Source organism: Hippoglossus stenolepis, chromosome 7, assembly GCF_022539355.2.
Source record: "Hippoglossus stenolepis isolate QCI-W04-F060 chromosome 7, HSTE1.2, whole genome shotgun sequence".
Classification (NCBI taxonomy): domain Eukaryota; kingdom Metazoa; phylum Chordata; class Actinopteri; order Pleuronectiformes; family Pleuronectidae; genus Hippoglossus; species Hippoglossus stenolepis.
In genome coordinates, this window is record NC_061489.1 from 8286733 (window position 1) to 8300913 (window position 14181).

The 14181-nt window shown below is 42.9% G+C and overlaps 1 protein-coding gene across 1 annotated transcript; it reads left to right on the forward strand.

The window, feature by feature from the left end:
• The first annotated feature begins 519 nt into the window (after nt 1-519).
• tbx22 (T-box transcription factor 22) lies at nt 520-7326 on the forward strand. The gene is made up of 8 exons (XM_035161612.2): nt 520-966; nt 1385-1643; nt 2934-3035; nt 3109-3283; nt 4894-5058; nt 5863-5927; nt 6157-6242; nt 6327-7326. The coding sequence occupies exons 1-8, from the start codon at nt 735-737 to the stop codon at nt 6872-6874; spliced, it is 1632 nt and encodes a 543-aa protein (XP_035017503.1). The 5' UTR covers nt 520-734; the 3' UTR covers nt 6875-7326.
• Nucleotides 7327-14181: the final 6855 nt, after the last annotated feature.

Here is a 14181-nt window from a genome sequence, read left to right on the forward strand (position 1 = left end):
TGGAGTTGCATAATATTACAAAGAGGAACGAACCTAAAATAAAAACAACCTTTGTGCAGGTCACCTCATCACATGGTGCTGGTTGTCCTACACGCGTAAAAGCCACTGGGATCGAGCAAAACATATATTTGTATTGAATATTTATCAAATCTCAATGAATAATGTATTCGATAATTTAACTTTTTTATTTTCTTTCAAATTAACGCGATTCACTTGTGTTTAATCAGCTGTCACCTGTGGATACTGATAAGTCATTTGCGGTGCTTCTAAGCTCTGATATGATTAAAGTAAAATAACTTGATGACTTTAGCCTGAGTATATTTTGACTCATGTAGTGAGACTGTTTTCTTATTCGTTTCAAGACAATCAGATTTTAAGGTCGAGGTAAGGATGGATAATTTGGAGGATGGATTTTTTCTTTTTTCTGCAGCGCAGGCCCATGTGCAGGAATGCATGCTGCGCTTTTCCCTCCCTCTCTGTGACGCGCAGAGGGGAACCAGAGGAACAAGCCTTCTACCAAACAGAGAGGAAAGGGGAGACACAGGAACGGATAAAGGGGAAGAGAGGGAAATATTGTGGTGAAGGGGAGAGGCGTGCCAGTAATCAAGGATTTTGGATGAAGGTGCGCGTCTTGGAGAACGCATGGGAACGCACCGGATCAATTACGCAGCGTCACGGAGAAGAGTGGCTCCCTTAGGTGCTGCTGCTGCCTGGTCTGTCCCGTCCTGCCCTGAATGAGCTGCAGGGACACCGAGCTTACAGTGCGGGACGAAATCAAAGTTCAGACGGATAAAAGGGTTCGCAGGACGACGGGATCTTCCGCCAAGATGCAGGGTCTGAGCTCCCGGGCTCACGCGTTCTCGGTGGAGGCGCTGGTGGGGAAGCCCTGCAAGAGGAGGAAAGTGTCGGAGGGACACGAGTCAAGTTCGGCTGCAGACACCGGCGACGACGGGAGCATCTGCACCGGTGAGACAGAAGGAAACTCGTGCCGGATTTTTAGAGATCATCTAAAGCTGCGTTTGCATCCATTCATTTTACGCACAAGATGAAACAATACAACGCACGACCACAGATCTATATTTTGCAATCAAATAATTTTCAAATTAGCCAATATTTTGTATTTACCAATTAAAAGACAAAATGATATAATTAAATCATAGAAAGATTTGTAAATGCTCTCCAATGTAGTTGCTGAAACGATTCTTTTTTCCCTTTTTAAAAAAACAGTATTTGGGTAATATCGACAACCTATTAGGATCGAAACGTTAAATAAACTGCATCAAATCATCAGTGATTTTATAAAACAAAATGCATGAATTACTTCTTCTCATTTTCTCTACATCTCACTCACTCACATCTCATTTCTTTGAACCTTTCACCTCAGGCCTGCATGGGTGTCCAGTCAGTCAGACGAAGAAAGCAGGTTCAACGCTTAAGCGACGGCCAGAGGAGACCTCATGTGAGCCGCAGAGACAGACTGCCGGGTCCGGGCCCGAGGAGGCTGACCCGGACAGAGCGGAGAACAAGCCGAAGGAGGGCAGCTGCCTGGCGGACAGAGAGGTCCGGGTCGAGCTGCAGGGCTCCGAGCTGTGGAAGAGATTCTACGAGATCGGCACCGAGATGATCATCACCAAAGCTGGAAGGTCTGGTCAAGAGAAAACTGGGTTCACACTGAACTGATGTCCACAGATTAGAGAAAACTTCTTAAGCTTTTAGGTTTTCTTTCCTTTTCTTCTTCTTGTTCTTCTTCAGCGCTCCAAATTATTTTACCCTATATCCAGGGAGCGAGAGCAGAAATAACCTTGTCACAAAAATTACTGGGCCCATTCATACAGGCTTATGATAATTATCTAAAATGTCTTAAACTGTCACTGACATTTTCTTATATTTTATTAATTAGATTATATATACGATTTTTTTATTATTATTATTATTTTTTATATATGATTTCTTCACCTACTATTTATCAATATATAACAGCAGGCCCCAGACTCGAGGGCCGCGCCGCTTAGACCACTGTGACCTTTAAGTCATTTATTTGCCATGCGTTATGATTACATGTGTTCTAGTGTGTGTCATATATGAAACAGTAGACAGAGTGGTTATGAGATGTGATATGATATTTACTACATGTGGACACAGGTGCTTGTGTGAAGCGGCTCTGAAGGCGCAGACAGCGCAGTGAGCGAGCGGCTGAACCTTCTGCTTTACTGAGCACATGCACATTTAACACACAGGCTTTTGGAGACCTGAGATGTGTTTCGTGTCCTATTTGTCTCGAGAGTGTGGCATTTTAAAAAGTGCGTTGTGGCCTACAGAAAGAACAGAGCACATGATGGGTTCTGAGACAAATTCCTGTCCTTTGTTAAAAGTAAGGTTATTACATTTTGTCAAACTTAATTAAACTCTATTTTCCAGGGACCATTAGAAATTGAAGCTATATTACCCCATACCGGACTATTAATTACATAATGAAATCTTGTGACATGCATGGGAGATATTCTAGTTCGATTACATTAACTTTATCTTTCCGTTTCAAAGGAATTCATTTGTGGTCTGATAGGTAGCCGCATGTGCGTCCCCGTCTGTGGTTTTTCTCAAGCAATGAGTTATTGGGACATAACCACTCGCTGAAATCTAGCTTCCGTTTATTCAATTACCGCGAACACACGCTATAAATCTCGGCAGCGAAGATGCCCTGATGGCTCCTCGAGGTCCCTGAACCTTCCCTTGAACTTGGCCACTGCGCGCAGCAAAGTTTCTGCCCTCGGGTTTTAACCTGACCAGTTTCTGACTCGGTTTGCGATGTGAAAAGTGTGTTCAGCCCACTTCTACTAATTTAACAGAAGATTTCAAAACAAAAAGAATATAATTAATTGAAACACGTCATCATTTAAATTAAGCTCCAGCTCTTCTCCCTCTCATCCCTTTAGGAGGATGTTTCCCTCGGTACGCGTAAAAGTGCGCAATCTGGACCCGTGCCAGCAGTATTACATCGCGATGGACGTCATGCCCGTGGACTCCAAACGCTACAGGTGTGTATATTTAATTATCATATCTCTGTGTGCATATAACTGTACATTTACATGAATGCCTATTCCCCTGCAGGTATGTGTACCACAGCTCGCAGTGGATGGTGGCTGGAAACACGGACCACTCCTGCATCTCTCCCCGGCTCTACGTGCACCCGGACTCGCCGTGCGCAGGAGAGACGTGGATGCGTCAGGTCATCAGCTTCGACCGGGTCAAACTCACCAACAATGAGATGGACGATAAGGGACATGTAGGTAACACATCTGAGCACATGATGCTTACTCTTTTCTGTCCAGCAGAAAATACTTAAGGGCTGTAGTAGGCCCACAGGTGAGACATGGTTTAAAAAAACACTGTTTCAAATTTTGATTCAACAAGTTAAATATATTTCTGATAATCTGAGTGCCATTGGGTTCACATAAGAAGATAACTAATCACTTAATGGTATGGTAGAGCACCAGAGTCTGACACAGTCCTGCTCAGATTGCTGTCAGATCTGAAACTGTGTTGGATGATTCTTTAGGAAGGAAAGTCTGTATGTCTTTCAGGGATAAAGGAAGTGGAAATCCCTCTCTGCTCAACAACCTCCTGTAAAAGTTCACTCATGGGCAGATGTGAAAGATGTGGTGACTGAGGGGCTGAAGGAGGCTTTTGACTTGATCCTCCTGTTTATAAAACCACCACTGAATATAGATCGTACTGTGTGTGGAGGATTCGTTTTATACGATGAAGGAATGTAGAGACAGTGTTTGTTCTGTGGAGCTGAAACCTGCTTCACTAAAACAGCCTGACAACCCATCATGTTGTTGTGGTCAGTTCAGATCATGGAAACTGACTTCGTCAACTCATTTTGGATTTAAACAATTATAGAGAAGAGTTTTGAAACCTTTTTGAAACTGACAGATATTGATACAGTTTATAATTAGCATATATATATATATATATATATATATACATTAATTGTACAAATGTATTAATTTTAACAAATTAGAATAATGATAACGCACTACAGAACTACGTTATTTTAATTTATTTATTTAAATACATTGACACATTATTTATTTTTAATTATGTTCTTTTGCTGTCATCGGTTGCCTCAGGCAAACCTGATTGTTTAGTTTATATAGTAAAGTCAACCTCAAATCATGTTATTTTCTATTAAATTGATATTTCTCATGAATATGTTATGTGAATGGCATTTGGTGGCTTTTGTTGATTTAATTGTTAAATAGCACATTTCAGTTCTTGCTGTAGTTGTACTCAATAGCTGAGGTTATGTTATTAAGCAGCATATTATTTTGTTTTCACTGATCACACTGTGTGTAGTTATATTTGTAATATGCTATGTTGCATTAGGCCTATCACTTTTCAGATTTAATAACAGTAGAAACTTAATAACAGGCGTTTCCCCATATTTGTTGTCCTTATATCTTTAAAATGATTTGAAACTTACCCTTTTTCCAAAATTGACAAACAAACATTTTGTTAGTTGATCAAAACATTAATATTGTTAAAGACATTATTATTATCAAACTTTTAAAGCAAAATGCCAAATATTCTCAGTTTTTCAGCCTCTCAACTATCAGCATTTTGCTTTATTTGTTTAATGCAGTAAAGTGCTGTATTAAAGTAAAGTCTGTGCTTAGCCATTTGACGACATCACATAGTTTTGCTGTAGGATATCACATTTTATAGATCAAATGACTGATTGAAAAATACAATCTTCAGACTCACTGATGATATAAACAATTGTTGGCTGGAGACCTTTTAGATTTGTCCCTGCATCTCTTCTTTCAGATGTTGACATAATAGAGGCCCAACAGACAGAATTTTAAATTTCATTTTCCTCTCCCGATGCAGATTATTCTTCAGTCGATGCATAAGTACAAGCCCCGGGTGCACATCATACGGCACGACCCTCGGATGGACTTGTCTCAGATCCAGTCGCTGCCTGCTGAAGGAGTGCACAGCTTCTCATTCCCGGAGACCGAGTTCACCACGGTCACGGCCTATCAGAACCAACAGGTAACACTCACTGGAACAGGATCATCCTGCAAAATAGTAAAATGCTGGGGTTGAGAAACTGTGTGCACTGAGGACATATTTGTTCAGAAGTTTACTGTAAACAACTGAACTTTTGTAGACGCAAATAAAAATAGTTGACTGAGTGTTTGATTTTGCTCATTTATATTCTTAATTCTTTATGTCGCAAAAAATATATTCAAAAAGCAGATGTTAGGTCTCAGTCATCGACTTAGTAGTCACCATGATGATCCAGTCAACAGCTCAGGGACCTTTGACCTCTCATAAAAATGTTTTAATCTCCACATCGTGAAGATGAGGAGGCCCACTCGCTTGTGGTCTCAACCAGATCATAAATTGCAGGGTCCTGATTTTCAGCGGGGTCAGTTGTTCAGTGAGGGCGTGTGTGTTCCCGTGCAGGGGAGCTGACCCCAGTGTTGGCCGCCATTCCTCCTGTAACGGAGCCATCCGCGGGGACTGCCAGCTCTTTTCATCAGGGCCCAGTTTACGATCAGCGAACTTATTATTACAGAAACTCAGTAACAAGCTGCGACTGGGCCGACTGCTGAATTCCAAACCCTGTAAAAGCACCATATAAAACTGTACAACCCTCGAACGCCCTTCTCCAAGAACCCTGTTTGACATGGCTGATGGCCCTGCTGGGTGCTGCTGGGAGATGCAGTCCCAGAGGGAGAGCTCTGCTACCCTCTACGCTGCAGTAAAGCTGAGCTCATTGTTAGCTTAACGTGTCACTGTTTGACACCTCCACTCTTCTAACTCCATGTCTGTTCTTCTCTCACGGGCCAGATCACAAAACTGAAGATCGACAGGAACCCGTTCGCCAAGGGCTTCAGAGATCCAGGGAGGAACAGGTACAGAAACCCTCAGCCTAACACTTACTTTAGCGCAGAAAGAATTTCACTAAAGGACCCGAGAGGGATTTAGGGTTCAGCCACTGAAACCTGATGCCACATAAACCCTTCAAATGAAGTTGAAGTGCGTCGTGCAGGATTTCACACCTCTCCGAACCAATATTTAAAAACCTGGAATAACATTTTCAAGTGTTTTTACAGTATATGCTGTATGTGTGTGTGTTTACAGAGGGGTGTTGGATGGCTTATTGGAGTCATATCCCTGGAGAAGCCCTCTCAGCTTGGACTTCAAACCCTTTACCATACAGCTCCAAGGTGCTGTGCTGCAGCTCTTATACATTCTCAGGTTTTTTTTGTGTGTGTATCTGTGATTCATGTTTCTGATTTATTCTTCTACAGGAAGCTCAGGGTCGCTGACCAGTGGTGTGAAGAGCCTCTTCCCTCACCCCTCATCTCCGACCCTTCACCCGTTCGCCGTCTCTTCGCTCTCCTGCCAGGACTCCGCTCTCCACGCCCTTGCTCTCCCCCTCTATGGCAAGACCTCCATCACCTTGCCCGGCGGCACCTCCCCACTGCACAGCAGAGCCTTCGCCTCCCTGGGAGCAGACAGACTGAGGGGCTTGCCCCCGTCGTCTCCGCTCGCAGACCTCCCGCTCTTTTCGGCCCTGCAGGGAAAGAAACTTCCCCACTACAGGGACCACTGTCTTCACGGATCTGCTGGGAGCTCCCCCTGCCTCATCCCCCTCCACAGCCCCCTCAGCCCTCAGGGGCCTTCCCTCCTGCCGCATCTCTCTGACACTGCAGGCCCCTACTGCCTTTACCGCTACAGCTTCCCCCTGAGCCCCCAACTCGCAGCTATATCCCGGCACGCCAAGCTCGCCGAGGACACCACAGACTGTCTGCTGCGCCAGTCTCCATGGCACCCGACCACCAACCACTGCCTCTGACAGCTGGACCGCACTTGCAGACTCTGGCCCATTGAGAATGAGAAGCCAAAGCTTATTGCAACAAACTGGAGAGGGCTCTGTCTCTTTGTGCAAGACTCTAAGGACCAACAAACAGAGAACTCTGGGGGAGTTTTTGCATTTATAAACTAATTTGTACAGAGTGTTGGATTCAACAGCACAAAAACTGGTCCTGAAGCAGATTGTGAGCGGCTCTTCTCCAAAACACCAACAGTGGACTAAATGTAGGCAGGATGTCGATTTTTATTTGCGACAGAAAACACAGTGTCTTAACGGCGCAGAAGAACCTCTGCTGCCTTAACTTCTTCATATGCCGTAAAGAGCATCAGTAATAGGACCTTACCTGAGGTATGTAATATAATGAGAATGACTGTTAAACTGACCATAAGTGCCCATTAAAATAAATATTTTTCATATTTTTTGTTCAGATCATACACCGGCATTCAAAACGTTCTTTTCTCATACACATACCATATGTGTACACAAAGTGAAACAGGAAACTTGTTTTACTGATCTGAATATATAGTATATGGCAAAGTAAACAAATACACACACAAGTGCTATTGAGTGACAGATGGTGCTTTGTAATAAGATGAGATGAATATCTCCCCAATGATGGGAAAGACATTATGTTGCAATAATCAAGTGGTATTCACTGGAACTGAACAAAAGCGTGTTTTGAGTTCTTTCGAGCCCCGAGCTCGGATGAATCCCAGTGTCAGACTTGGCCACCCCTGACTAATAACATGAGCTCATCAGGTCTTTTTGTGATTTTTAGGGGAAGAACAACAGCTGCCAGGATTCAGGCAGCCAGTTTCCATTCCTGTACTTTATTACCAATAATAGGACTAATCAGGGACGCATGGAGGTGAAACGGTTATTCTGTAGAGGCTTTTATTAGCCACAGTCTGTAACAGGACTGGGACAAGGCTCCTTGCAGTCTGAGATGGACTAAAAGCAGTCGTGTCATCATTGTTGTAGCTTCGTTCCAGGATCAACAGTAAATCAATACTGCTGAGTGAAGAGCTGACTTTCGGAGTCATGTGGACGGCTGTCAGAAAATTCTAGTGTGGCATGAGGAACAGGGAGTCGGTGCCGGATGAAAACCCCTCACTACTGTGGGCCAACATAATGCTGTGTTTTTTTTGTCCCTAGCAAAGGGGGCACGCCCGTTCAGCCGCTGATGTGATAATTCCTGCCTTCAGCTCAGACTCAAACCCCAGCACCATCCCTCCCTCCATCTCTCTTTACTCTCTCCCTCAGCAGAGCTAGGAACAGCGGTTTAGGCAAAGCGGGGGGAAATGGCCTGTTTCCCGACAAACGGTCATAACCAAACAGCAATTTACTTGTCATGGCCGAGCATCGCAGTGAACTAATACGCGCTGGACGTGGAAATAGCAGGAAGGAGTTAATTGAGGAACTCAGGCAGGGGATGGCCCGGGTTTCAGCAAGCGGTCAGGTGCGCCATCCAACAGCCTGGCCTTTGTCTGCGGACAGACATAATCTGTGCTGGTTATTTGATACTGTCTGTCATTTCCATGTTTGCCGATGTTGGACAATCATTTGAAACTCCCGGCTAATTCCTGATCTTTCAGTTAGACAAATTGCTTTAATACCCGGAGAGCTGAACTTTGCACCTGCCACTCTCAGTGTAGTAATGCAGACACACACACACACACACACACACACACACACTTGTAGAATATGTATAAATACAATAATTTATTGCAGTAGTAAAGAACAAAATAGATTTTCTTTTCATGGGGTGTTTGTTTGCTGTCTTACATTTCGAGGAAATACAAATAGTCGCTGATTGGCAGCAATTTCAATCTAAAACCCTATTTTTAATGGAAGAAACATTTTTGGCATTTTGTGGAAAAACACAAATTGACATTCTTGCAGAAAATTTGATTAAAAAAATTATAACATTCTCCTATCTGTACGGAAACAAGTGCAACAGCTAACCTAGCTCTGTCTGACGGCTGGAAATATGCCGAGCACCTACAACATCCGTCATTGTTACAATGTGGTTCTTGTTTTTGATAAACAAGCGAGACATCGTGTTTTTTTAGTGAGCTTTAGAGATGCTGTCATTGTAAGCGTGGTTATCACCCTTCTTATTTAAATCTCGAGAAGGAAGGTATTTTTAGTATATTTCCAACTTTTCCTTTCGACTTTCTCGTCCGAGCAGACTGTGTCTTCACTCTTGCTTTAGAGCTTGCTAGACCCCCAAAGTTTTAACGACCACTGGGTTAACATGTAATCAGCCTGTCGATCATTAGCGTGTTAGTGTCTTCGTTTTGTTGAGTTGCTTGGTACGGGTACAACATAATCCTCTTGAAGATGGTGGCTGAAATAACATGGAAACTGTGCTGATTCAACTGTGTAATAACACGAGGAGGGAAAGTTTCTGGGCCGTTCCTGAGTGATTGACGGGTAGTAAAGGGAGGGAAATTTGATCCTGAAGTCATTTGTTTCCAATCATGTGAAATGGCATCCTGAAACAGGAGAGAAGCTCAGCGGAGAGTCGGAACGTGTAAATATACTCTAACCTTTATTAGATTAACATACACTGCACACGCCACACACACACACACACACACACACACACACACACACACACACACGTCAGTTATCTCTTAATAATAGCAGTCATACACTTGCTCACTAGCACTGGGATGTATACACAACTACTAACCTGCACACACACACAAACACCTTTTCCTGTTCGGCCTCATGCCCTCCAGCCTTGCTCGGGTTCGGCTCCGTCTCTTGCTCGGGTTTATACTGGACGCTATTTTCCCTGCAAACTCAATAAAAGCTGGTTATTTATCAGGTCAGATTGTGGGACGTGACTGGGCTCAGCTGTAAAGTTAAAAGTGAAACCAGCTGTGGCTGAAATTGAATTACACTGAGTGAGTAATGTGAAAAGCAAGGGTAGTTTAACAGTTATTAAGCGCTCCACTACTGCCCTATCTAGCCGGACACTGCCTCATGAATAGTGAAGGTCCTCGCCTCTCCTCTCAATGCCCATGTTGTGATCAGGAGCATTAGATCACAGGCGTGTTGACAGGACCTTGGAGGAGCCTTCCTGTATTTGCATGTTTCTGTGTATGTGTGTGTGTATTCATGCTCCTTGCTGCATGTCCTCGTGTGCGTGGACAGGGGTCACTGGGGCATTACACAGGCATGTGCTCCCTGACAGACCCCTGTCTTACAGGAGCAGGGGTTAGATGAGTGTACGACAAACATCTTTAACATATGGCCTGGCACCTGGTGTGTGTGTGTGTGTGTGTGTGTGTGTGTGTGTGTGTGTGTGTGTGTGTGTGTGTGTGTGTGTGTGTGTGTGTGTGTGTGTGTTGTGGTTTCCTCTAAGAGCTTCATCTGGGCCACACACTCACGTCATTCATCAGAGAAAGTGTTAATGACCTAGACAGCTCTCGCACTCAGCAATGTTGTATGTTCATTAAAAACAGGCATGTTTCTGTAACATGGAGAGGGCTGCAACACTCCAGGTTTTTCAGCACTATGCTACTTCTATTCTACATTTATCAAAGATTGTAGATATAAGAACTTTTCTCCATTTTTTCCCCTCCAGCTACAGATATATTTTTGGGTTACGATTTTACATTGAAATTAGGAGACTGATTTAAAACATGTAATGATAAAATATTAAATCAAACAAACAAATCTTAATCAATGGAAATACTGCTTACAAGTCAATCCATCACTGAAATAATGTCATAATGTAATATAATATTACAAAAGGGCTTTTAGAATGATCCGTACTTTTACTTTTCATGGCTGTCATGTGAACAAGAGCTTTTCTGTGGGTGAAGAAAAACACACCATACAACACTGTCCAGTATTTTAAGCAAATCTAGTGGGTTTTTAAAGTTTTTTTTCTTTAAAAAGGAAGAAACACAATTTTACCTCAAAATTAAAAATGACTAAAATTTTAAATATATGACAAGTAACTTTTATTGGGAATTCAGGACTTTTACTCATGGTGTAGTATTTCTTCAATTGTTGTATAACTTTCTTATCATTTACCATTTTTAATCAATAGTCTGAATACTTCCTCCACCACTGTTATTAGGATAATTAAATAGTATAATTAAAGTATTTTTGTTGTTAATAGTTACATTATCTTATTTGCAATTTAGTATTGTTAAATATTGGCATTCCCGCGATAAGGTAATCGATCTGAATCTTTCTTTTACCAGTGGCATAATAGCATACTTATAAAATATTGTAGTGATGTATGTGCCTCTGTTAATACTGAATAAACAACGGGATCCCTTCAAAAAAAGTCAACATTGCACAGATGATAGTGTTTTACCATGTCCGTGGTTGATGTAATTCAATTACTCAATCTTTCTTGTAGTGTTTGGTCATCAATGGAGCTGTGTGTTAGACTGCAGCGTGGTGGGGAGAGGGCTGTCAACACTCAGCTTATGACCAACACAACACAAACTCTGACCCTGGCTGTCCATCACACGGGGTCATCCCTCCCCCCAAGAAAATGAGGGAGAGAGCTAATTCCTTCCCCTGTCTGATGGACCAAAGGGGGGGCTCTACAGGTGCATGTGTGTGTGTGTGTGTGTGTGCATGTAAGAAAGAGTGAGAGAGAGAGAGAGAGAATAATTGCATTACAGCGAGGCCCTCTCTGGCACTGATTTTATTTAATACAAGCCTATAAATCAACCTTTTTGGAACAAGAGATGTGAGATATTCTTTTCCTCTTTGGCCCTATACGCCTGTCTCTGACAAAGGGATAGATCGTTCTTACCTCTTTTTGTTTCCTGTGTATGACAGGTTATCACTCCTGGGACAGATAAAGAGAGATGGGGGGGAGAGAGGGAGAGTGAGTGAGTGAGAATGATGCTCCATGGCTGATGTATCGGATGGCAGATGAGGGGAAGGGGTGGGGGAATGGGCTGGGGAGACAGGAGTGATTTAAAGCTGACTTGTACTCTCTTCTCTTCTTATCCGTGCCCCGCTTCTTTCATGTCTCAGCCCAGGGTCAACCTGCCTGCTGCCCCAGATGGTGCTGTCTGTCTTGGGCTGCCCTCTACAGGATGTGCCCCTCTCACCCCCACTACTACAGAACTGTACTCGCTTAATTGATTTCAGGGGAGAAGGCCCTCTCCTCTCCTCTGTTTCACACACACAAACACACACAAACACACACCTGCACACATACACAGACAGCTTGCCAACAGCGAGTGCCCCCAGTGCACACACACATACACGCGGCTGGCGCTGTGCGCTGTCAACGCTAATTCAATTTGAGACGCGGCAGTGTGACTAACAGCAGACCTGCAGAGTGTTTTACCATATGCATCACACACACTCTCTCTCGCTCTCTTTCTTTCTCTCTCTCTCTCTCTTACACACACACACACACACACACACACACACACACACACACACACACACACACGCAACCAGATCTGTTACATCCATGGTATAACAATAATGTAATTCCATAAATCTTATTAATAGATCTCCTCTTTTCCTGTTTCCCTCATTATGAGGAAACAGTCATCTTGTCAACTACAGAGCTGCAGCATATTTACCGCTAAACTTATACTACAGAAGTGAAACATGTAGTTAAACACAACCATATTTATTTATATAAGATGTTGCTGTTGTTATTTGAACTACGTTTTATTTAACTATGTACCTCTTTAAACTTTGCACTCAGAATAACACATACCTTTTTCAAGGTCTAACAAACCTACACACATTATTGTCTGGTTCTTATGGTGGGCTGAGGGGCTCAGGACATAGAGTGGGTCTTCCAATAACCAGAAGGTTGTCAGGTTGATGCCAGTCTCACCCATTCCGTGTGCCTCAGTGTCTTTGAGCAAGATACTGAACCCCAAATTTCCCCTGTGGCTGTGCTGTCAGTGTATGATTGATGTGTGTTGGAGAAAGTGTTTCACAAATATGCACTACATGAATGTATGTGTGAATGGATGAATGGCAAAACTGTACTATGAAGCTCTTTGAGTGATCATCAAGACTAGAAAAGCTCTATATAAATACAGAAGATTTACATCTAACCCAAACCCAGAAAGGGGGAATAGATCTGATAACCTAAAAGAATAATTTGTCATAAAAAAATTAGAAAATTAGAATTTGATCCACCCTTTAGGCTGCATCAGCACCCCCTGCATCCCTCTGCCAAGTTTGGGGGAAAACTGTAAAGTAGGTTTTGTGTAATCCTGCTAACAAGTTAACCAACAAACAAAAGTCAGGGGAAAACATAACCTTGTTGGAGGAGATAACAAGATCCATTTTATATTAAATACTTATTAAGTAAAACATAAAATGTACAAAAACATCCAGGTTCTATTATCCAAACTAAAATTTGCTAAATAACTATCTATGGCTTTAGCATGAAAAAACAACGATGCCATGTTAACATGTTCAGTATCTTAGTTGAGCCTGCTTGCATGTCAATATTTGCTAATTAATACTAAACAAAAAATACAACTGAGGCTGATGGGATTTAATTAGTTGGAATTTAGCCAAAAAGTTGAGGATTGGGGAAATAAGGCCGTGGGGAACATGAAATCCTGAGGAAAACTTGAACATGAATATCTGTAGCAAATTTCACGCTAATCCATAGTTGTCAAAACAACTCTTTTTCGTCAAGCTGCTTCCTTAAAGCTAAAAAAAAAAGCGCACTGCAGACACAGAGGGAAAAGAAGAAAAGTGTCAACACAGTTTTGCAGCACACAGATTAAATGAGTGATCTGATCGCCCGAGGCAACAGTTCCCTGTGTAAGGTGAATAACTATAATGCAATAAAGATAAAGGGCTGTATAGTGTGATACAGTGTAGACACATAGACTGGCAGACAGCCTCAATAAAGAGTAAAAGACAAGGCTACATGTCCTTGTTCACGGGTTGTTTCACTGTAAGAGATATCAGGGTGGGTGACGGGGTGAGGTGTGGGTCAAGTGGAGGGGGGTTAACAGGGTGAGGAGAGGGGTGGTAGGATCAGGTGTGTATTTGTGTGTGGGTATGACAGAGGTTGTGAGGGTGTGAGCAGAGGATTGGTTGAATCTTAACGAAGCGTGCTCTGCAGGGCAGGGATGGATAGGGCCAGCTGTATTGGCGTGTGTGTGTGTGTGTGTGTGTGTGTGTGTGTGTGTGTGTGTGTGTGTGTGTGTGTGTGTGTGTTAGTGTGTGTGTGCCCATGAGGCAGTAAAACTGATTAAAAGCAGCGTTAACACATCTGACAGGAAGCAATGGTCAAGAGGTGAGTGGAAACC